This window comes from Erpetoichthys calabaricus, chromosome 16 (genome assembly GCF_900747795.2).
Source record: "Erpetoichthys calabaricus chromosome 16, fErpCal1.3, whole genome shotgun sequence".
Taxonomy (NCBI): Eukaryota; Metazoa; Chordata; class Cladistia; order Polypteriformes; family Polypteridae; genus Erpetoichthys; species Erpetoichthys calabaricus.
The window spans coordinates 46,346,502-46,369,838 of record NC_041409.2 but is presented as its reverse complement, the minus strand read 5'-3'; the positions used below and the strand labels follow the sequence as shown (position 1 = coordinate 46,369,838).

General features: G+C 39.5%; 1 protein-coding gene across 2 annotated transcripts in view; it reads left to right on the top strand.

Moving 5' to 3' along the window:
* Window positions 1-23,337, top strand: part of LOC114666741 (SLAM family member 5-like) — an 83,423-nt gene that overhangs the window by 43,553 nt on the left and 16,533 nt on the right. The window contains exons 3-5 of one of the 2 annotated variants that reach the window (XM_051919923.1): window positions 11,695-11,970; window positions 14,579-14,692; window positions 15,380-15,456. In XM_051919923.1, coding sequence (XP_051775883.1) covers window positions 11,695-11,970; window positions 14,579-14,692; window positions 15,380-15,456 — 467 coding nt within the window. Of the gene's footprint in view, window positions 1-11,694; window positions 11,986-14,578; window positions 14,693-15,379; window positions 15,457-23,337 lie in introns of both variants that reach the window. The other variant, XM_028821720.2, reaches the window with a different exon arrangement.

Sequence of the window (23,337 nt, the reverse complement as noted above, 5' to 3'; positions counted from 1 at the left end):
GTCTGACGAGAGGGAGTGGACCCGAGATGAATATCTTTGCCGATGGGGTCCTCTCCTTTGTGTCTTTAATTAATGCAGTGAAGTCTGCCTTGAGGATCTCCGACTGTCGGTGCCTTATGTCGTTTACGCCAGCATGTATAACAATGGCTCCAACTGCCCTGTTCTTGTAGATCACCGGTGCACGTCTCGTCACATCTCGGACACGAGCACCGGGAAAACAAGAAACAAAAGATTTTCTATTAGGGCAAGTGATATTGAGGTTCCTAACAATAGAATCACCTACCACAATTACATCACCAGGAGCTGAAGGCGAACTGGGGACGCTTAGAGGGTCAAACCGGTTCTGGGTTACGATGCTTGCCTGTGCCGATGGAGGTGTTCTGGCCTTGAACCCCCGCCTGCATAGCTGAAATACACCGAGGTCATCATCGGTGTCGCTCCTACGAGGCGCGGGGGTGAAGGTGACTTGCGCGGCACAACGCGGGGTTGATGTTACGCCGATAACAGATGGCGAGGACGGTTTATCCAACAGCCGAGCCTTCAGATCTCTGAGGTATCTTCGTCTGGACAGAAGATTCTGAATCTGTTCATCGAGTGCCTGGAGTTCCTCGACTACAGTTGCAATGCGATTCACCTCACTGTCGGCCATTGTCCGCTTCTGCTTTTGCTTCCGCTTCCGCTTCGTGCCCTAGGAAAAATGAGAGAGAGAGAGAGAGAATAAAAGGATGAATTTGCATGTCATGATGTAGAGAATATGTTGTAAGAGGAGTGGTGGTCAAGGGAATAAGGGTCAATAAGCCAAAAGCTGTCTGGTGTGCCAACATGGTCCTCCCCATTTAGTAACTGTTCTTATAAACAAAAATAACGCACAATACCGTGAAAATAACAACAAAGCAACTGCCACATAGCAAGCGGCTTCTGCCGGCGATGCACATTCTTGCAAGGAGGGTCTCACTTTGGATCGTCTCCTTGGTCAAAGATGCCTCCTTTCCTGCAGCCGTCCTTTTAAATTTCTGGGACCATAAGAGTTGGGGTCACTTGCCCTCACTGGGCGTTTTCTTTGGGCAGAGGAGGAAGAATATGACAAGTCCGTTAGCAAAACCACCCATTCTCAGCCCTGGATGGTACTGCATACCTAGGAAGAGCTTGGATGGTAATCCTTAGACATGCATGCATGACAGAGGTCATAGATTTAGTGTGGAAAAGAAGGACATGATTTTTGACAGTCAAGTATAAAGCGAGACAACAGAGATGGGCAATTTTTTGAAGCATATTTTGAAAATATGTACATGCCAAAAAACAGGAAAATTCATACTCCAGAATATAGAGTACTCACGTTTTTATGCAATTGACCCTTTAAAAATAACAGTCACCTTGTAAATATGTACACATGAATGTGCCTCAAATGCTGCCCTGGAACACTTATATATGGAGCATGCTAATCATTCTCATACATATGCAATCATGATGCTGCAGAAGTTCATTGGCTGGTAGAACAGCCTTGTTCCTAATGCATCGAGACCCTGCATTTAAGAGTATCAGGCTCTGCTCTACAACTGACAGCACAGAATCATGCACATTATTATAGCACCTCTCCTTTGCATTTTAGAGGTCCATGAAAGGTGTAATGTGCCAGCGTCATGTAATACCATGATTGCTGTTGCAATGAATAGTATTGACCATATAAAAAAACTGCGGTTTCAGACAGTTACCAATAAGCCAGTCACCATGTACAGTACCGTATGGCTGCCAAAGCTACTTTGCCTTAAAATAAATAAATTGTGGGTTGACCCCAGACCACTGAGATACAACATTTGACAGTCACATCTTGGCATCACAGATGACTTGCGCATTATTGGAATGTAAAAGGTGTAATATGCTTGTCATGTCAAGCACATAATAATAACGGCTTGGTGGAATTAATTTAAATGCTTGTTGTCATTCAGCTGGGTGTCATCACTTACCTGTTTCTCCATAATGCTGCGTACAAATAGGTTAGAGTTACTGTAAGTACTGACATGTTTCCCCATTAAGTTTCCTTTTATAAATCCCGATGTTTATGTGGAAAGTTTCATACTAATATTTCAAGCCTCTTTTTGTGTGTATGCCCCTAGAGTTTAGGGTCAGGCAGAAGGTGTGAGTTGCTATGTGGTTCATCCATCTGAGGGTTCTGTCTTGTAATCTGGTTCCTCACTATATATACTATTATCAATTGCATCAATCCACTAACTCAAACTAGTCATGCCTTACCATTTCCGTATAAAGGTATTATGGTTTCTGGTTTTGGTTTTGAAATATGGAGAATCCACATTTTGCAGTGGCTTTAGTTTGTAATTAATATTTAATCATTTTTTAAAAATTTGCATCATTTCTGAAACGTCCAAATTTTCCACCATCCTCTTTTCCATAATAGCTTCCAGAGTCTCAAGGGTCAGTTATGTAATAGAGCTGGCTTTACTGATAGGTTTGTTCAGGCACTTTGCATCACTTTAATTCAAGTTTGTTCCTCAGGAGACCACCACATAGAAGAACAGGCTAGCACCAACAGACTGGAGAAATATTTCCAGCAGCTTCCTATACTTCCTATACTTATCTAAAGATCAGAGTCTCCTCAGGAAGTACAGTCTTCCCTGGTCCTTCATAGACAGAGACCACCACATAGAAGAACACGCTAGCACCAACAGACTGGAGAAATATTTCCCTCAGCTTCCTATACTTATCTAAAGATCAGAGTCTCCTCAGGAAGTACAGTCTTCCCTGGTCCTTCTTATACAGTGCCATTATGTTATCACAAAAATCTAGTTTGCTGTTCATATGAACTCTCGGGTACTTATAGCTTTGCACCACCTCCACTTCCTCTTCCTGGATGGTGACTCGTCTTAGGGGATCTTCGACATTCTAGAAGTCCACAACCAGTTCTTTTGTCTTGTTGTTGTTGATCTGCAAGTGGTCCTCATTGAAGTACAAGACAAAGACCTCCATCCAGTGATATTTAAGTTCTGATATTAATTTTAGTTTTAGTTTTTATTTTATTTTATAAAATTAATTTTTATTTTTATTTCGTTCTAGTTTTCAGTGGAGTCAACAATTTTTATTTTTATTTACCCTAGGTTCTTGTCTATAAGCCGGACTCGTGTATAAGCCGGAGACCAAAAATCATACGAATTTTTAAAATAAAATCTTATCATAGATAAGCCGGACTCATGGATAAGCCGAACGTACTATAACCTATAACTAATAGAAGGGAGGGAGGTCAGTGGTCTCACTCGCACCCATTTAATTTCTTTAAGGGGGGAGAGAGTGTGAGATATTGGCGTCTCTCTCACTCCCTGCATGGCGCGGTTGGAGCGGCCGGAGCGCGTTCTTTCTGCTCTGGGCGTCGCCAAGTCAACACGCGCGCGTAGCGGTCATTTAAATTGTGATTTTATATGTAAGCATATTTAAATATATATCGCGGATTTCTGCGGACAATGGGTCTTTTAATTTCTGGTACATGCTTCCTCAGTTGGTTTGCCCAGTTGATTTCATACAAGGGACGCTATTGGCAGATGGCTGAGAAGCTAGATTGCTTACTTTTCTCTCTCTCTTGCACTGACTATCTGTGATCCTGAAATATGGGGATTGAGCAGGGGGGCTGTTCGCACACCTAGACGATACGGACGCTCGTCTAAAAATGCTGAAAGATTATCTTCACGTTGCTATCTTTTGTAAAGCTGATTCCTGAAATGACATGCTGCACAGTGCTTCGCATACTTAAAAGCTCAAAGGGCACGTATTGATTTTTGACTGAAAAACAAACTCTGTCTCTGTCTCTCTCTCTCTCTCTCTTCCTGCTCCTGACGGAGGGGGTGTGAGCTGCCGCCTTCAACAGCTTTGTGCCGCGGTGCTTCGCATACCTAAAAGCCAAACAGCACCATTGATTTGTTTGCTAGAGATTGTTTTCTCTATCTATGTGACATTCTGTGCTCCTGACACACACTCCTTTGAAGAGGAAGATATGTTTGCATTCTTTTAATTGTGAGACAGAACTGTCATCTCTGTCTTGTCATGGATCACAGTTTAAACTTTTGAAAAAGAGACAAATGTTTGTCTGCAGTGTTTGAATAACGTTCCTGTCTCTCTACAACCTCCTGTGTTTCTGTGCAAATCTGTGACCCAAGCATGACAATATAAAAATAACCATATAAACATATGGTTTCTACTTCGCAGATTTTCTTATTTCGCGGGTGGCTCTGGAACGCAACCCCCGCAATGGAGGAGGGATTACTGTATAAGCCGGATTTATGTATAAGCCGATATTCTATTTTTTCATTTTCACAACTTTTTTCCTTAGATAAGCCGCGGCTTATAGACAAGAACTTAGGGTAGTTCTGTGTTTAAAATTTTAGTTTTTATTTTATTTAGTTCTGGCCTGTTTATCTAATATTAGTACAATTTTAGTTTTTTTTTCTGTAGACCATAAATGCTGGCCTACACATATTTCAATGCAAGTTATGTTTCAGTCAACAAAATACACTCACAGTTCATAATGCTGTTAAACACAGCTTGACTATGGATGAGCAAACAGATTAAGTGGCCTAATGAGTACAGTCAGCAAGATCAAAGAAACCAGTCTGTGCAAGCACGTTGCTGTTAAGCTTTAAACAAGCACGCATTTCGAGGGATTTGTTCATGCTGCAATGACATCAATTGCACAGATAGCCACACAGTGAAAATATTCGCTTGACGAGCGCCTGTAATGCAGGTGCACAGACAAGGTCCTCGGCACTATAAGGGGCACCAGCAAGACTGTATGTTAATGATTTCTGCTGCCAGTATTGAAGCAGTGATGTGCAGTGAGGTTCGTGGGGCACTGACTACTTCAGAATCAGATTTACAAAAATATGAACCAATATCTTATTCAATATTTGATTGGCAGCATGCAAATTGACTACTGGTTATGTTTAATATCTAATCAGCATTTTTTATACACATATTTGGCTAAGAAAGAATGTTACATTTATAGCGGCGAGAGAGAGTGGAGAGACCGCATTTGCTCTACACCCTCCATATGTTCTAAATTTGCGGTTGCAATTTCACAATTTATACTCATTCAATACAAATGAAAGACTTTTCAACAAAAGGATAACAAGAAAAGCAAATGGATATTTTATTTAAGGTCAAAATTTAGTCTTTAAATATTGGATTTTTTTTCTTAGTCTGATCACATTTTTTATAAAATTGAAAACCGTTTATGGTCTTACCTTTATTTGTAAATGAAGTCCATACACCTATCCTTCTCCACGAAAATCTCCGTCACTTTCTTGTAAAAGTCCTCCTTGTTTTCCTTTAGTTTTAAAAGTCTTAATCTTCCATTTTGAAGTTGGAAGAAAAAATAAAATAAATGGACCGCTGCAGTGCACTTGACTTTCTGATATCGCTAAATTGTTGGAGTGTCTGTGTAGAAGAACAGCAGCAATGAGCACCCGTTGGGTTCACATCTGCCCCCTCCAGTGCAGCACGTTACTGTCTGCCTTACCTTGTGCCTTTTCACTGTGGTTTTATGTCCGATCAGTAAGACTAGATATTCATTAAAGATATTACCCAGACTGTGGAAAGTCAGGGTGTATAATTAACATGTCTGCAAACATTATATTGGCGACACACAGAGAGGCAGCAACAGCTATGCGCCAATTACATGCATCAACCCAGTGTGTGAGGGATAGCACAGTCCGAGCTGAGGCTCCGCTTGTCGCTACCGCACCTCACATTTCTCCCTTGTATTTGATCAGGAAATGTGCAAATTCAGCGATCATGACGGTAAAAAAGATAAAAATTGGAATCATACAGAAAACAAATTCTATACCACAGACCAGTGGACAAATTTATTTTATGTTAGCATTATTAATTTTTGATTTTTTTTTACTTTTCATGCCTCCCACGATCGCACGTCCCTGTACTGAAGTGCAGTCATGGTGCCAGAGAAGTGCTGGACTTCCACTAAGCACTGATCCAGTTGGTCCTGCACTGAAACTCCGAGACTCTTTTCTTCTTCTCGCACGCTACATTTGCTTTTATTATCATCTGCACTGTAATTAAATTATTTCCACACATTACTTTCTTGCTTTCTACCTGCAAACATCTGTGCAAAACTCGCCGTCGGCAACCACATTTGCTTACTGCTTCAACCTGACGAACCAAATGTTCTCAACAAACAAACAACGGTCCTTTACGGAAGTTGCGCCACGTGACTATAGTAAGCCCAAGGTACAAAATCGCCTCATAGTGAACAGGGCAACTTACCTGAACGCTCAGGGCGACTGAACCGGATTGAACGAAAATGCTATTGCTGTTTTTTTCATTTTTACTCAATTTTTGTTCTCGTTTTAGTTTGTTCACATATCACTAAATTTTATTTTTATTTAGTTTTAGTTTCTCTGTTTGCTTTAATTTCAGTTCTCATTCTTGTAAAACAAAAAATAATATTTTTAGTTCTAGTTCTTGTTTTTGTTATGAAAATATCACTGCCTCCATCCTCCTTCTTTACTCCAACTCTTCTCCATTAGCAATTTAACCTATGATAGGGGAGTCATCTGATAACTTATGCAGTTTGCAAATACCATTATTATACCCAAGTCTGTTGTGTAGAGGGTAAACAGGAAGGGGCAGGGTGGTGTTAAAGGCACTGGAGAAATCAAAGGACATTACCTGACTATAGAGCCAATTTTGTCCAGGTGGGAATCAGCTATGTGGAGCATACTATATACAGTAAATCAGAGAAACCCCCACACCTACTGTATATCAGCACAGTAGGCAAACTTAACAGGATCAAGAATGGTCTGTAAACTGGGATCAAATCTGTTTCAGGAACAACTTCTCAAAGCTTTTCATAATGTATGAAGTAAGAGCAACTTGTCTAAAGTTTTTGGAGGCACTGAAATGCTCTTTCTTTGGCACTAGACCATACAAGATGTTTTTCATAGCACTGGAACTTCCTTCAGACTCAGGGAAAAGGAGAACAGGTGCTGAAAGACCCCACAGATCTGGCTGACACATTTCATCAGGCCCCGCAGCCTTGTTTGTGCTGAGTTTCACCTCCAGTCTCTCGTCAACTGGTCAGCAGAGACAGGCAAACTAGGAAGAGGAAGGGGATGGTGACCACAGGTGTAGTGCCATCAGGAGGGAGGTCATGGGGAGGTACAAAGGTTGTAAAGGGTAGAGGCTGTAGTAGGGATCCCAGCACCTGCTTAATTTGCATATGGTGGTTGATGGTGTTGGGAGAGGGCTAGACTGACAAGTGTAATTTAAAACCTGTGAAGCCGATGTCACATTATGAGACTTCATGTCCTAAGGTATGTCAGATTTGCTGACTGCAGTCATTGATCTTGTCGCTGGATCTTTTCAGTTTAAACACTGCCCGTGTCTATTTTACCAAATACTGACTTTCCAGCAGAGCTATGCTCATCCCTTTATGTCATAGCCAATATCATGTTGCCTGGCAGAGTCACAGCTGGACAATTGGTCAACAGATTAACAGATATTGGGAATTTCAGCCACTGTCTCTGCCCTTTTTTCCACTTGTTTTAGTACATAAAGCATGAGACATCAGACAGACAAGCCTCACTTCTGTTTGCAAGGTTCAAAACATGCATGTTCTTTATTCAATGTCACTACATTCTGTGCATTGTACGTCTGGATTAGCACTCAGTTTTTGTCAGTCCCATCAACACAGAGCCCACCCCTGTGAGTAAAGACAGAATCGAAGTGAGTCGCAGACTAATTGTTTTGAGTCGCTGGGCATGACACATTAGCTTCACAGGAGCAAGTCACCATCCCCTTTCGACTCACTAAAATAATGTTAATGAAGGCTATGACTTAAAATTGCCGTTAACAGTCACCTAATGTAACATTACCATTAAAGAACCTGTTCAATTCTTTCATGTTTCACTCTCAGAATACTGAGCAAGCAAGTGTTAGAGGATCTAAATCTATAATTAGGAATGTCAAAATCAAACAGGGGCTCTGAATCTAAACTTCTGCCTAGATTCTTTAGTTCTGGCCTTATTTGTAAAGTCATGTGGCCTTCTTTATTTGTAATGTCCTCATTCCTTTGTTTGCTGACATTAATTATAATTTGCATTTTTTGTTTGTTTACTTTAAGGGAATTATTACTCATCCATTCAGTGATGCTGGTAAGACACAGGCTCAGAGGATTTAGAGCCTCTGGCACTATCTATAAGCAAATCTGTGTGTTGTTTGCATAATTGTTGTAAGCCACACTATATTTCAAAATGATCAGGCCTAATGGAAGCACTTAGATTGAAAATGTTTGGGGACCCCAAATAAATCTTGTGGCACACGACACATAATATCATGGATCTCTGATGATTCCACCAATAGCAGTTTGTATTGTTTTGTGACCATAACTTTCTTTGTTATTCTGTCTTCCATATCGTGCCTTATCTTAGGATTTCAGTGGTTGCAAAAGCACAACCATCAAACAGTTTAGGAAATTAGAGACTTAGTGCAGTTAGTGTCAAAACCACTGTTTACTAAATTATTTGCTCACAATGCTTTGCTATACTGTTTCAATTCTCCCTCCTGACTATTCTGAATTTAACAATATTGTAGTGTTGGTGCCGAGCACCAGAAATGATGAATTCTCTGCTCTTTACATGGCTCTTTGAGGTGGCTTGCTATCATTAAAAAGACTGCTTTCCTATATCTGTACTAGTTGGAAAAAGCATTAGCGACTGTGCAGAGCTGCCATTTTTATAGGCGCTCCTGCTATTGATGATGTAATGCCAACTCATTCATTTGGTGATTCATCCCTGGCTGATGTAACTTGTCCAGCGCCATTGCATAGCCCTCCCTTCAAAGTCACAATACCTAGCGGCCACTTCTGACTCTTTGCAACAGCGCACAAACTCATGGTCTTCTCACCCACTTCGGTTATGCAGCTGGTGACAAGGGCACATCAGCTGGGTTTGGGAGCGCTGTGTTGTCAGATGGTTCAACAGGGATGTTGCGTGCTGCACAAGCAGATGGCACAACTGGGATGTTTAGTGCTGTGTTGTCATTCGGTGCAACAAAGATGTTCAATGCTAGTCAGCTGTAGGGAAGATGCAGATATACCAGTCTCTTTTTTCTGTTTTCCATTACGGAACTGGCACTGAAAACCATGTTCCAGGTCTGGGTCTTAGCTTTGAGACTCTCCCTTCCCCGCTGTTTCACAATACTTCTATTATCTGCCTTGTCCTTGGCCTGCACATTTTTATCACTGGTTCTGCTTCACACAGCTCACTTGGGGCCAGCAGCAACTCAATCGGCCACATTTTTCCCCAGTTCCATGAGCCTGACGCTGTGCCTGTGTCCATGCACCCAGGCTAATGGACCTTAGAAAATGGAGAGGCAGTGGTGGAGCAGTGGAGTATCAGTCTCTCAGCTGTCTCCAACCCTGAACTGCTGCTGCAAACGGCACTCTAGATTATGGATCTGGGCCTTAGGAATCTCCAGCATTTCCTCTGAAGAGTCAAGCAGGTTCGTATTAAGTCTCCAAAGCACCTGACAATTTGCTAAGTTGGACTGTTGATCTTCTCCATGTCCCATTCCTGACACCAATGTAACATCAGTGCCAAGCACCACAATGGATGGATTCTCTGCTCTTTATATGGCTCTTTGAGGATGCTAGCTATCCTTAAAAGGATGCCTTGCCTTTTGCCACACTAGTTGGAAAAAGCACGTTCATCTGTACAGAGTTGCCATTTTTTTTAGGTGCTCCTGCTATTGATGATGTAATGCCAGCTCATTAATTTGGTGATTCATTCCTGGCTGATGTAACTTGTCCACCGCCGTTACAATATGTTTAACAAACAAATATCTTTAGAGTTGCCTCCCCATTTGAAAAATAATTGCTTGATTGAATTATTTATTACCTGACTCAGTCCTACAAAATTTTGACAAAGTATGCACCCTATCCTATCCTGAACACAAAGCCATGAAGTAATATTTACAGAAAAAGCTGCAAAATGGGTTCATTAAACTGTCCAGGGCGGCACGGTGGCGCAGTGGGTAGCGCTGCTGCCTCGCAGTTGAGAGACCTGGGGACCCGGGTTCGCTTCCCGGGCCCTCCCTGCGTGGAGTTTGCATGTTCTCCCCGTGTCTGCGTGGGTTTCCTCCGGGCACTCTGGTTTCCTCCCACAGTCCAAAGACATGCTGGTTAGGTGGATTGGCGATTCTGAATTGGCCCTAGTGGGTGCTTGGTGTGTGGGTGTGTTTGTGTGTGTCCTGCGGTGGGTTGGCACCCTGCCCGGGATTGGTTCCTGCCTTGTGCCCTGTGTTGGCTGGGATTGGCTCTGGCAGACCCCTGTGACCCTGTGTTCGGATTCAGCAGGTTGGAAAATGGATGGATGGATAAACTATCCAGCTGTTCAATAGGTGTGGGATTTTTCTTTGTACAGAAAAAAGATTGCAGTGCATTGAAATGTATCATTGTTAACATATAGGAATATTGAAGGGGATGAGTGAAAAACATTTAATACATCTACTTTGAATTACTTACAAAGAATAATGCTCTATGGGTTAGCTAATGTGCTGGTTGTATTCCAATCATTTCTTATTGACTTTTTTTGAGATTTATTGAGAATATGTGTGTTAGTTTACATTGATGACATCTTTTTTTTCTGAAGATCTTAGAACTCATGTTCATCATCATTAAAGACTCCTACATTGATTAAGACAAAACAGTTTATATGTAAAGTTGGAAAATGTGTTTTTTTGCATTGAAATAACAAGATTAGGATTATGATTGCAGCCATACTAAATTGGGTTCCTCCTGAATGCATTAGGCAAGTGTAAAGATTCATATCAACTTTATTACAGTGATTATTAATATTAATAATTAATTAATAACATATTAATATGTTTAATATGAAAAAGTAACAAAAATTTCAATTGGACAAAGAGAGGCACAAATAGCCTTCTGTCATCTAAAATATTTTTTTATATTGGCGCCTATATATTGTCTCCCTAATCCTGAGGTTCAATTTATATTGGAAGTACACGCCTCTGGTATTGGAGTAGGTCCGTTGTTACGTCAACAATTTTCTGATACAAGACTACTGTGCATTTTATTTTAAGAAACTAACTATGGCAGAGCAAACATATTCTGTAGGAGGCAGTAAATCACTGACAATAGAATTAGCTTTAAAGAAAACAGATACTGGCTAGAGTTAGCCAAATTTCATTTCATGATATTTACAGATCATAACAAATCCTATTTATATCTCATATCAACCAGGGGCTAAGAATGGGAAAGCTGATGCTCTGTTCCATTTTTATATTAATGTCTTTTCTCCTAATAACTATACATTTTACTGCCAATCACTTATCTCTAATAGAGCAAAGGGTCAGTGTTGCATACTTCCTGGTTGTCCAAGATTCTAAATTCAAACAAAAAAATGTTGAGTTGGTAGTTAGCGTATGTTATTGACCTTCAGGATTTTTAATTGTTGGTATTATGTATTGACCTTCATAGTTTGATATTTTTTTGATAACAAACCATGCTAATTCTTTAAACTTTGATTTTTTTGTCTCATCCATCTCTTGGTCTTTTCGTATTATTCACCCTGCCAATTCCCCATCTAGGGATAACATTGTTTGCATTATATTGCATAATAGATATCTACTGACATTTCACATGGGTATTTTTTACAGAAAAAATTAAAGAAATTGTGATCAACATAAACATAAGTGAAGCAAGTGGTAACAACACTTGCAATATTACTCTGCTCTGCATCTCCAACACCCGCAATCAGGTCAGTTACAGCTGGATCAAACCAGAATCATTTAAAGGTGACACCTCAAGGAGCCAAGATGGAAAACTCAACTTGTCACTTAGCCGTGAAGATGAAGACATTGTCTTCACTTGCCAGGCTAGTAATCCTGTGGATAACATCAACAAAAGTGTACAACCTTGGAAGGAATGTCAGCGTCAGAATAAAGGAGGTAATGTAACCAAAAAATAATTAAACTAAAATAATTTATGAAAGTGAAAACTGGATAGAGAAGATTGTCAACAATTATGGTTTTATTTTTATAGCACCAATATTAACATGCATACTGTATACTAATTCATAATAAGTGAAGGGGGGGTCAGTGTCAAGGTGAATAAGTGAACATTGTTCTTGAATTTTATAATCTTCTACAGATTGATTTTATAGTTAAGCTTCAGGTGGATTAAACGACTCTTAATGAGTCATCAAGAACACGGGGACACAGTTGGAAACTTGTTAAGGGTAAATTTCGCACAAACATTAGGAAGTTTTTCTTTACACAAAGAACGATAGAAACTTGGAATAAGCTACCAAGTAGTGTGGTAGACAGTAAGACGTTAGGGTCTTTCAAAACTCGACTTGATGTTTTCTTGGAAGAAATAAGAAGAGGATAGTACTGGCGAGCTTTGTTGGGCTGAATGGCCTGTTCTCGTCTAGAGTGTTCTAATGTTCTAATGTTCTTAAAATGTGTGGTTCTGCTTCAGATGGAATGAGAAAGATAACACAGACTATTTGTAAATTGTTCTAAAAATTACAGGACACATATTAACAAAACATCACATTGGATCTGCAGGCCTAGGGATGTATGTGAGCTGGAACCCATCTCTGCTGAATCTTACATAAGGCAGGAACCACCTCTAAGTGGACACCAGTACACTGTATGCATTGACTGACACTCATATAGGGTCGTTCTAGAGTTGTCAGTTATTCTACGCTGTACATCTCTGAAGATACATTCAGAACTGAACTAACTAGAAACATAAAACAAACCAGTGTAATGGAGATGTATACATGTTGTAGAGCGTATCATAAGCTAGCTCCATAACTATTAGGCTCTCTGATGACATTCATACCTTCTTTCAAAGTTTAGAATGACTTGGGTTTATAGCTTAGGATGACAAGAACTGAGTGGATGTAGTCAGGTGACCTGTAATTCTTCTAACAAAAAAAAATATGTGCAGTACTACCTCATAGTGCCTGCACAACTTAGCTAAATATCTTCAAGGTGGAACTACATGTAGTTTAAGGGCTAAACCAGTAGGTACACAGTTTCACATTTTGGTGTTGCTAGTGAATAATAGGAAGATATGGTCGAGTTTGATAGTTGCATTGATGACTTTATTTTGACTTCCTCAAAGTAAGCAATATATCTAACATCTTTTAGAAGCATACCATATAAGGCAGAAGACTTCTGTGTTAACACAATCCTCAATTTATTTTTAAAATTCATTTGGGGTGGCGCAGTGGTAGCGCTGCTGCCTCGCAGTTAGGAGACCTGGGTTCGCTTCCCAGGTCCTCCTTGCGTGGAGTTTGCATATTCTCTCCATGTCTGTGTGGGTTTCCTCCGGGTACTCCGGTTTAACTCCCAGAGTCCAAAGACATGCGGGTTAGGTGGATTGGCGATCCTAAATTGTCCCTGGTGTGTGTGTGTGTGTGTGTGTGTTCTGTGGTGGGCTGGTGCCCTGCCTGTGGTTTGTTTCCTGCCTTGCACCCTGTGTTGGCTGGGATTGGCTCCAGCAGACCCCCGTAACCCTGTAGTTAGGATAGAGCATATTGGATAATGGATGGATTTTCATTTGATTCATAATAAGACAATTCAACCTCAAGAGTATAAAATTAAGTGCCCAAAAGGGGCATCAAAAGTATCATTTAAAATTAAGTGCTTATCAAGGTTCTCAACAAGTGCTTGAAGTGTTTACCCACAAAGTATGGGGAATTCATGCCTTTTTAAAGAATTAGTACCTAACTAAGAAATAATAATGAAAAACTAACCAGGTTAACACAGAAACACAAAAATAATGATTCAAATTTTACAAAACAATTTTTAAAGAGAAAATAAATAAATTCAAGCCAAGGAAAAAAAAAACTATAATACCACAAACTTATCATTTGAATGTTTGCAAAGTACTACAGTATTTCCTACTGCCTGGTTATTTATAAGTGACTCTAGTTCTCTGTGTAAAGAAGAACTTTCTAACATTTATGTAAAATCTTCCTAAAACAATGTGTTTACCTGTTTTTGTTTAGAATGAATGTTAAAGTAAAAGTGGACATCCAATGTTCTAATTATTTTCATAATTTTAAACACTTCAGTCATGCCACCTACAGTATTTATCTCAGTTTGCTTAAACTGAAAAGGTTCAACTTCTTCAATCTTTCCTCATATAGCTGTTTTTATTTTCATTCAGCATATTATTAAATATGTGGAGACACAATGAATGCTAGGAGACAATGGCTAAGTAACAGGGCTAGAACTGGAGAAAATGAAGTAAATCACACAGGCTTAGCCTTTAGTTAATGAAAGTTCTTTATGACATTTTTAGTAGTATAAAATGTCTGCCTTGCATTGCCCATTGTGCCCCTATTGTTGTTTGGTTTGTGAATAAGGGATGTTGATGCTCTGTGTGTTTAAGAAAATAACTAGAAAGGAGTAAAGAATACAATTTTCGTCACTAAGTTGTAAATGCATTGCTTCACTGACCTGCAATTACCTGATGTTAGTTAATGCTTTGACAGAATATTCTGATAGTTGTTTTTTCATTCAGATTTCTTTTCAGATTATGACTACATGAAATTGCTGCCGTATGTTGCTCCCCCATTTTTTGCTCTGATAATTCTGGTGGCAATAATGATGTACTGCAGAAAACATCATAGGAAAGGTATGCAACATGCTAAATTGCATTCTGTCTTGAACAACTACCTACTCAGTAACCATATGTTACATCATTTTTACCAGATTTGTTCTTGACATTCTGGCCAAAGAGAGAACTCAATGCATTATAATCTTTATAGCATAAGCACAATAGGATATCCATTATAGAAAAATACATTTTCATCCAGAGGACAAATAGCAAGATGGTCTTTACTTTGTGCAATTTAAATTCTTATTTTATTTTTTAAAAGTAAACTGTACATTTGTCAAGAACAGCCTTTTTGATGTAACTTAGGTAGAAACAATATACAGTACTGGTACATGTGTTTGAGCTGAATACAAAATATTAAAGCAGTGTTTATTAAGACAGTAATTCATGTTTGTAATTAGGTAAAGTGTTAATCACAATATCTCATTTTGTACTTTATCAAATACAAAATATAAACTTATATACTTATATATATAAGTTTACATACTTTACATCTGCTTCAGAACTGATGAAGTTATCATGAGGAACTAACACACACTTTAAATATGCAAAACAATAACCGCAGGTGTCGGTGTCTTGTAGCCATGTTGAAAGTTTTCAAATGTGAAATCAAATGATTTGAATCATTTAAGGTATACAACAACAACAACTCTAATGGATAATTAAAGTTCTACATCTTTTTAATTGATGCATATTTTTTGTCAGAATTAGATAAAGAAGAGAAAATCAACCCATATACTGTTTACGCAGAAATTGAAGCACCCAGCATAGGAACAAGTGAGGTGAGTAAACAAATTGGCATCAAAAGTGGAGCAGTACAGACCTCAGTTGAGTAGAAAGGATGCAGTCAGAATGGTCAGAGGACAGCAAAACCTTTATGTGGAAATAAGTGTTACTGATGGAGCTCACTACTGTAAATTATGAATGCATAATGGGAGGTCTGAAACTTGAAAGTACACAATTGAAGTTTTTAAAAGTATGAACGGAATTAGTACGGAGGATTCAGACTGCTACTTTAAAATCAATTTTATAATAAGAACACGGGGATGTGACTGGAAATCTTGTTATGGGTAGATTTCGCACACATGTTAGACAGTTTTTGTTCATGCAAAGATCCATAGATACATAGAATAAATGAATAAGTTGGGTGGGAAAGGACAAGACTTTAGGGACCATCAAATCACGGCTTAATGTTATTTAGGACAATCTAGGTGAATAGGATGAGCAAATGGCCTTTTTAAAGCCCTGGAGCCTCATGTATAACGCCGTGCGTAGAACTCACACTATAACATGGCGTAAGCACAAAACCGGGAATGGGTGTACGCACAGAAAAATCCAGATGCAGGAATCTGTGCACAAGCAAACTTTCACGTTCTTCCACTACATAAATCCCGATCAGCGTGAAAAGTAACGCACGTGCAAGCGCCTTCGGTCCCACCCCAGCTCCTTCCAGAATTATGCCTCTTTGAATATTCAAATCGATATAAATAGCCTTCTATGAAAAGACAATGGGAAAAGCACGGGGGAAAATATAGGAATTTTAGCGAATACCAAGTGGAGGCAAAGGAAAAACGTACTATTTGTTGGTTTAAACAGTGGTATAATCAACAAAAGAAAGTTGATCGAGTGACATAGTGTCGGAGAAACTCGAAAACTCAAGTTCACAGAGTCGCACAGGGCCCTAAATAAAAAAGATGTTGTCACATATCAAAGTCGGCGTGAAAAGGCGACTCGTAGCGGACCGTCTGAGTGTCATATGAAAGCTTATTAGGGTACATAGAAAATAAAGGCACACAGTGTGAAAAAAGCACAAAATGTCAACTTTAATCTCGAAATTTCCACTTTAATCAAATAGTTTATTTTGCCATTAAAGTAGAACATCATAAACTTCATCTTAAAATCATTTAATTTACTAGTTTCTCAAATCCCATTCTAACTAAGTATCACGTTAAATGCTTTGTTCTGTATTTGATCTTCTATGTGCTCTATGTGTGTGAATCACTACGTGCTTCTGTTCTTTCTCTTTCTCCGACAGGACACAGAATCTATTACATTCGTGATATTACAGCTCTCTGAATAATTAAAATACTGAGATGTATACGTGATATCTTCTTCATGATGATAGGAATGAAAGCATGTTATTAAACATGGGAACACGGTGGCGCAGTGCTTGTTCATGTCTCACGTAAGAGGCTTGCTGCGCCATGCGCGACCTTCGATGAAATAATTTATTGCAGCAGTACTGTCTCTTTCAAACGTACTAACCTCCAATTCCTGTCCTTACTTTCCTTTCTCCAAATACCCAATCGCCACACAATCAGCTCTGTAATAGACGTTAAGCCATCTGTAAGCTTAGAATGCCGATTCTTCAAAACGTTTAAGTAACATTGAAATATCTTCGTATTACATGTTTAATTATTCTATCCGTCTATCCTTGCAGTGTCGTGTCAGCACCAGCAAGAATACAATGCAATGCAGGAACAATCTCTGAACTAGCTAGCACCACGGCACCGTGTCCTCACATGTTTAATTATTAACAATACGGATTATTTAAATGAAGTTAAAGTTTTATCTATACTAATAAAAGGCAAAGCCCTCACTGACTGACTCACTCACTCACTCACTGACTGACTCACTCATCACTAATTCTCCAACTTCTCGTGTAGGTGGAAGGCTGAAATTTGGCAGGCTCATTCCTTACAGCTTACTTACAAAAGTTACGCAGGTTTCATTTCGAAATTCTACGCATAATGGTCATAACTGGAACCTCTTTTTTGTCCATATACTGTAATAGAGTGCACCTCGATGGCCGTGGGAGGCGGACTTGCGTATCGTGTCATCACGCCACCCACATAATCACGTGAACTGACTGTGAACAAAGTACATACAAAACAAGGAAGAGCCCCAAACAGCGCTGAAGAAAACATTCATTACACAATTGAGAAGGCAGCGAAACAATAAGAAGCGAGCGAGTGACGCATACAAGCATATTCATAAGTGCAGCTACTGCGGAAACAAAGCACGGTGTAAACCGTAAGTTTAAATTAAGTTTATAGAAACGCTCCCACTACCGTTTGCAATACCATATTCGCGACATTCAAGTTTAATGAGAAGACACAAGGTATAAACGAGACTTTGGATCACTTTGTAACGGAGTTAAAATTGTTGTAGCAAGAAACTTTTAAGTGCCGGGTCTTAGCTAACATTAAATTAAGCCGTGGACATCGCAACATCACACAAGAGAGCGGCTCACGTGAACTGACTGAACTTTGAGGCAAGATTGCTTTTCTCCTGTACAACTATTCTCAACAGTAAGCTTGCACGGCTTGGTCATATTACAACCGGAGTGCTGAACTGACAACGTGGTATACAAACAGAACTATAACAATCGTAATAAACGAACAAAAAAACAGCGGAGAACCCGTGTATTAAATAAAAAGGCTGCTTCCTTGGCGAAGCAAGGAAAAAGGAAGACCTTATATGGCGTTCGTTTATAAAACAGCGGAGAGGCTGTGTAAAGGCAGCTTCACAAAAAATCAGATCCTTAACAAATTGTTATTGGTATATTTTCCCTCAATTTAAAAAGGTTTTCTTTTCTTCTTAATAAAAATTTAAAAGCAGTACTTCACCGGTGCGAAGCGCGGGGATTTGAGCGACTGACGCATACAGACATATTCATGAGTGCAGGTACTTCGGAAACAAAGCACCGTGTAAACCTAAAGTTTAAATTAAGTTCATAGACCAACAAAAGGTTGCCATTGATTTAAGGCAAGATTGCTTTTCTCCTGCACAACTATACGTTGCATTCTTAACAGTAAGCTTGCACGGCTTGGTCATATTACAACCGGAGTGCTGAACTGACAACGTGGTATACAAACAGAACTATAACAATTGTAAAAAAAGAAAAAAAAAACAGCAGAGAACCCATGGATTAAATAAAAAGGCTGCTTCCTTGGCGAAGCAAGGAAAAAGGAAGACCTTATATGGCGTTCGTTTATAAAACAGCGGAAAAGCTGTGTAAAGGCTGCTTCACAAAAAAACAGCAGAGCGCCTTATATGAGCAGGCAGTCAGCTAAAGAAGGGAATCAATAAATAACTATAATCGTAATAAACAAACAAAAAATAGTGGAGAATCCGCGGACTACATAAAGGAAATGGGTACCTGAACAGAACAGTGAGTCTCAAATAGCTACACAATAACTATTACAATCGTGATAAACGAATAATAAAAGAATACAGAACTGCTAAGCAAGGAGAAAGGACGGCCTTATATGGCGTTCGTTTATAAAACAGCAGAGAGGCTGTGTAAAGGCAGCTTCACAAAAAAACAGATCCTTAACAAATTGTTATTGGTATATTTTCCCTCAATTTAAAAAGGTTTTCTTTTCTTCTTAATAAAAATTTAAAAGCAGTACTTCGCCGCTGCGAAGCGCAGGGATTTGGATATATATATATATAGATATGTATGTATATATATATATATATATATATATATATATATATATATATATATATGTAGATATGTATATATATCCATCCATCCATCCATCCATTTTCCAACCCGCTGAATCCGAACACAGGGTCACGGGGGTCTGCAGGAGCCAATCCCAGCCAACACAGGGCACAAGGCAGGAAACAATCCTGGGCAGGGTGCCAACCCACCGCAGGACACACACAAACACACCCACACACCAAGCACACACTAGGGCCAATTTAGAATCGCCAATCCACCTAACCTGCATGTCTTTGGATTGTGGGAGGAAACCGGAGCGCCCGGAGGAAACCCACGCGGACACGGGGAGAACATGCAAACTCCACGCAGAGAGGACCCGGGAAGCGAACCCGGGTCCCCAGGTCTCCCAACTGCGAGGCAGCAGCACTACCCACTGCGCCACCGTGCCGCCCATATGTATATATATGTGTATATATATGTAGATATGTAAATATGTATATGTATATATATGTGTCTGTATGTGTATATATATATATATATATATATGTATGTATGTGTGTGTGTATGTATGTGTGTATATGTATGTGTATATATATGTTGATATGTATATATATATATATGTATATATATGTGGATGTGTATATGTATATGTATATATATATATATATATATATATATATATATATATATATATATATATATGTATATATATGTATATGTAGATATGTGTATATGTAGATATGTATATATATGTATATATGTATATGTATATATATGTTTACATAACCTCTTTAACACACTACTTCTCCGCTGTGAAGCACGGGTATTTTGCTAGTCTGTTTGATATAATCAACATATTTTGCTGCATTTCATCTTAAAAATGATATCGTCATCATATGTAAATACGTGCTTTATAAAGTGGCGCAGGTTGTGCAATATTATAACTGTAGTGCAAGTTTACAGTGAGGTAATTGTACTTATAAGTACAAACAGTTCTACAAGGAGCACTTGATGGACTGATTGAGTGCGTTTATAGTTCTTGGGATGAAACGTTTTCTAAACCGCGAAGTCCGTACAGGAAAGTCTCTGAAACGTTTTGCCGTGGCTCAGGCAGCGCGTGCTTCATGCTGTATACCGATAATTCTCTTTCCGATCAGCTGCTGCTGTGATTCCCCACTCAGTTACAGTGATATAAATACTTCGAGTGGTGCAGTGAGCGTAATATGGAAAAAGATGATCTGCTGTGGCAACCCTTAACGGGAGCAGCTGAAAGAAGAAGAAGGTGCAGTGAGCGTAACAACGCTAAAGCAGTTATGGTATTTGGAATACTATGGCTATTCCCTGGACCATTATATTGCTGCAGATTAATTACAATCAGATGCATTACACTAATAAACAATATGCAGTTAGTTTCAGTGTATTTATAAAGCCGCATCAGGAATGTGGGTCTAAGAAAGAAAGGGTGACCACACAGGAACAGTAGCACTGCTTTGACGCTGGGTGCCGCCAGTCTGCAAAACCGAGCGGAGAAATTGCGTACGCCAAGGTATGAGGTACTGTGGAAATGTGCGTGGCTTTACGCCAAGTTTAGGTTTTATACATCGCGATTTGAGCGTGGAAACGTTCGTACGCACCGTTTATACATGAGGCCCCTGATGTTCTAATGTAGTCTTTAATGAATTGACTAAAAACTCCCCAAACCAGTCTCAGTCATCTGGATGAAGATGTCCTAGGCAAACATATTTGTGTACAATAAACACTTTTTTAAAAGGATTACCTCTATTAAACCACTTTAGTTTGACAATACATGGTGTCAAAGAGAAATTCAAGAAGTCAGTTTCAGGGCGTACAGTTTTGATCTCTAGGCTACAAAAAGGACTTATCAGTGCCTGAAAAAGTCCAGAGAGGAGCGACAGGGCTGATTCTAGGGTTACAGGGGATTAATTATGAGGAAACACTGAAGGAGCTGAGCGTTTTCAGTTTAAGCAAAAGAAGATTAAAAAGAGATATGACTGAAGTGGGGCGGCACGGTGGCCCAGTGGGTAGCGCTGCTGCCTCGCAGTTGGGAGACCTGGGGACCTGGGTTCGGGTCCTTCCTGCGTGGAGTTTGCATGTTCTCCCCGTGTCTGCGTGGGTTTCCTCCCACATTCCAAAGACATGCAGGTTAGGTGGATTGGCGATTCTAAATTGGCCCTAGTGTGTGCTTGGTGTGTGGGTGTGTTTGTGTGTGTCCTGCGGTGGGTTGGCCCGGGATTGGTTCCTGCCTTGTGCCCTGTGTTGGCTGGGATTGGCTCCAGAAGACCCCCGTGACCCTGTGTTCGGATTCAGCGGGTTGGAAAATGGATGGATGGATATGACTGAAGTGTTTAAAATTATGAAGGGAGTTAGTCCAGTGGATTGTGACAGTTACTTTAAAATGAGTTAATCAAGAACACGGGGGCACCACTTGAAACTTCTTGAGGGTAAATTTTGTCTAAACATTAAGAAGATTATCTTCACTCTGAGAACCACTGACATTTGGAATAAGCTACTAAGTACTGTGGTAGACATTAGAACTTTCAAAGCTAGACTTGATGTTATTTTAGAAAAAATGGATATGACTGGCAAGCTTTGTTGAGCTGACTGACCTGTTTTCATCTAGATTGTTATAATGTTCTAATTCCTTTATTGATGGGTACATGGAGCAACTTGCAGTACCATGAAGGTAATGACTGAATCATAGTGTGGCACGGTGGCACAGTGTAGCGCTGCTGCCTCACAGTGAGGTGACCTGGATTTGCTTCCCGGGTCCTCCCTGTGTGGAGTTTGCATGTTGTCTGCGTGGGTTTCCTCCGGGTGCTCCGGTTTCCTCCCGCAGTCAAAAGACATGCAGGTTAGGTGCATTGGTGATCCTAAATTGTCCTTGGTGTGTGTGCTCTGTGGTGGGCTGGTGCCCTGCCCTGGGATTTGTTTCCTGCCTTGTGCCCTGTGTTTCTGGGATTGGTTCCCGTGACCCTGTGTTAGGATATATCAGGTTGGGAAATGACTGACTGACATGAATTCTAATTTAATAAATCAATCTCTGTTTTATATTTTATACTTCTTACATGAAATGTTCATACAATACAATACAATTTATTTTTATATAGCCCAAAATCACACAAGAAGTTCCCCAATGGGCTTTAACAAGCCCAGCCTTGAATCTCTAAGAAAACAAGGAAAAACTCCCAAAAAAACAAACAAAAAAAAACCCTAGTAGGGAAAAAATGGAAGAAACCTTTTGAATGTCAGTTCAAAGAGAGACCCCTTTCCAGGTAGGTTGGACGTGCAGTGGGTGTCAAAAAGAAGGGGGTCAATACAACACAATACACAGAACAGAACACAAGTAATCCTCAATACAATATAATAGTGTGATAGAAATATTGCAGGTACAGAGCAGAATTCAGCAGTAGATGATATTACATAATTCGACTGTTGATCACACTTCTTAAATACACAGTTAATTACAAGAGTATGTGATTAGCGAGCATTTCTCAGGTCCTTGCAAGTTACTGATAAATGGACCCTCGGAGTCAGATTGTCTCCTACTCTGGCTTACACTGGTTCTTATCAGTTCTTAACCCTGAACAGGCAGTAGCAGCTCAGCACAGCGAGGCTGGATCACAGATCAAAAGGGTTTAATTAAAAAGCTTTGTAAGAGTGCCCAGGGCAAGAGCTCACAATAAAAGGTTATAATAATCAATTTAACAGTAAAAGTCATCTTGACAATTGCATCAAATCTGTAGGCTATTTTTAAAGAGATTTCTTCATTGTAAGATGCTAAAGCAGCTTGCTAAGTATGATTCCTTTTTGAAGCTGAATAAATCAGTTGACCGAAAATGATCATGAGGACCTATAGCCATTTTGATTTAGTTAAGAAATCTGCAAAGAAGTCTGGCACAGGCTGGTTTTAAAAGGCATAAACCTTAACAATTAGTAAAATAAATGTAATATAAAAATATTAAAAGAAAACTAAAGAAGAACTTAATTTTTATGCATTATTTAAACTTTAAAACATCAACAATTTACTAGAATAATTAAACATAAACTTGCAAACTGCAAATCTGAGAGATGCGCTTACTAATGTGCCAAAAGCCATCAGACCTTGAAGGCTGAGATGCTGCCTGAGTGGGGTTTCCCTGTTTACCTCAATTGACTGATATGCTTTCCTATTTAATCCCAAAGTCCTCAG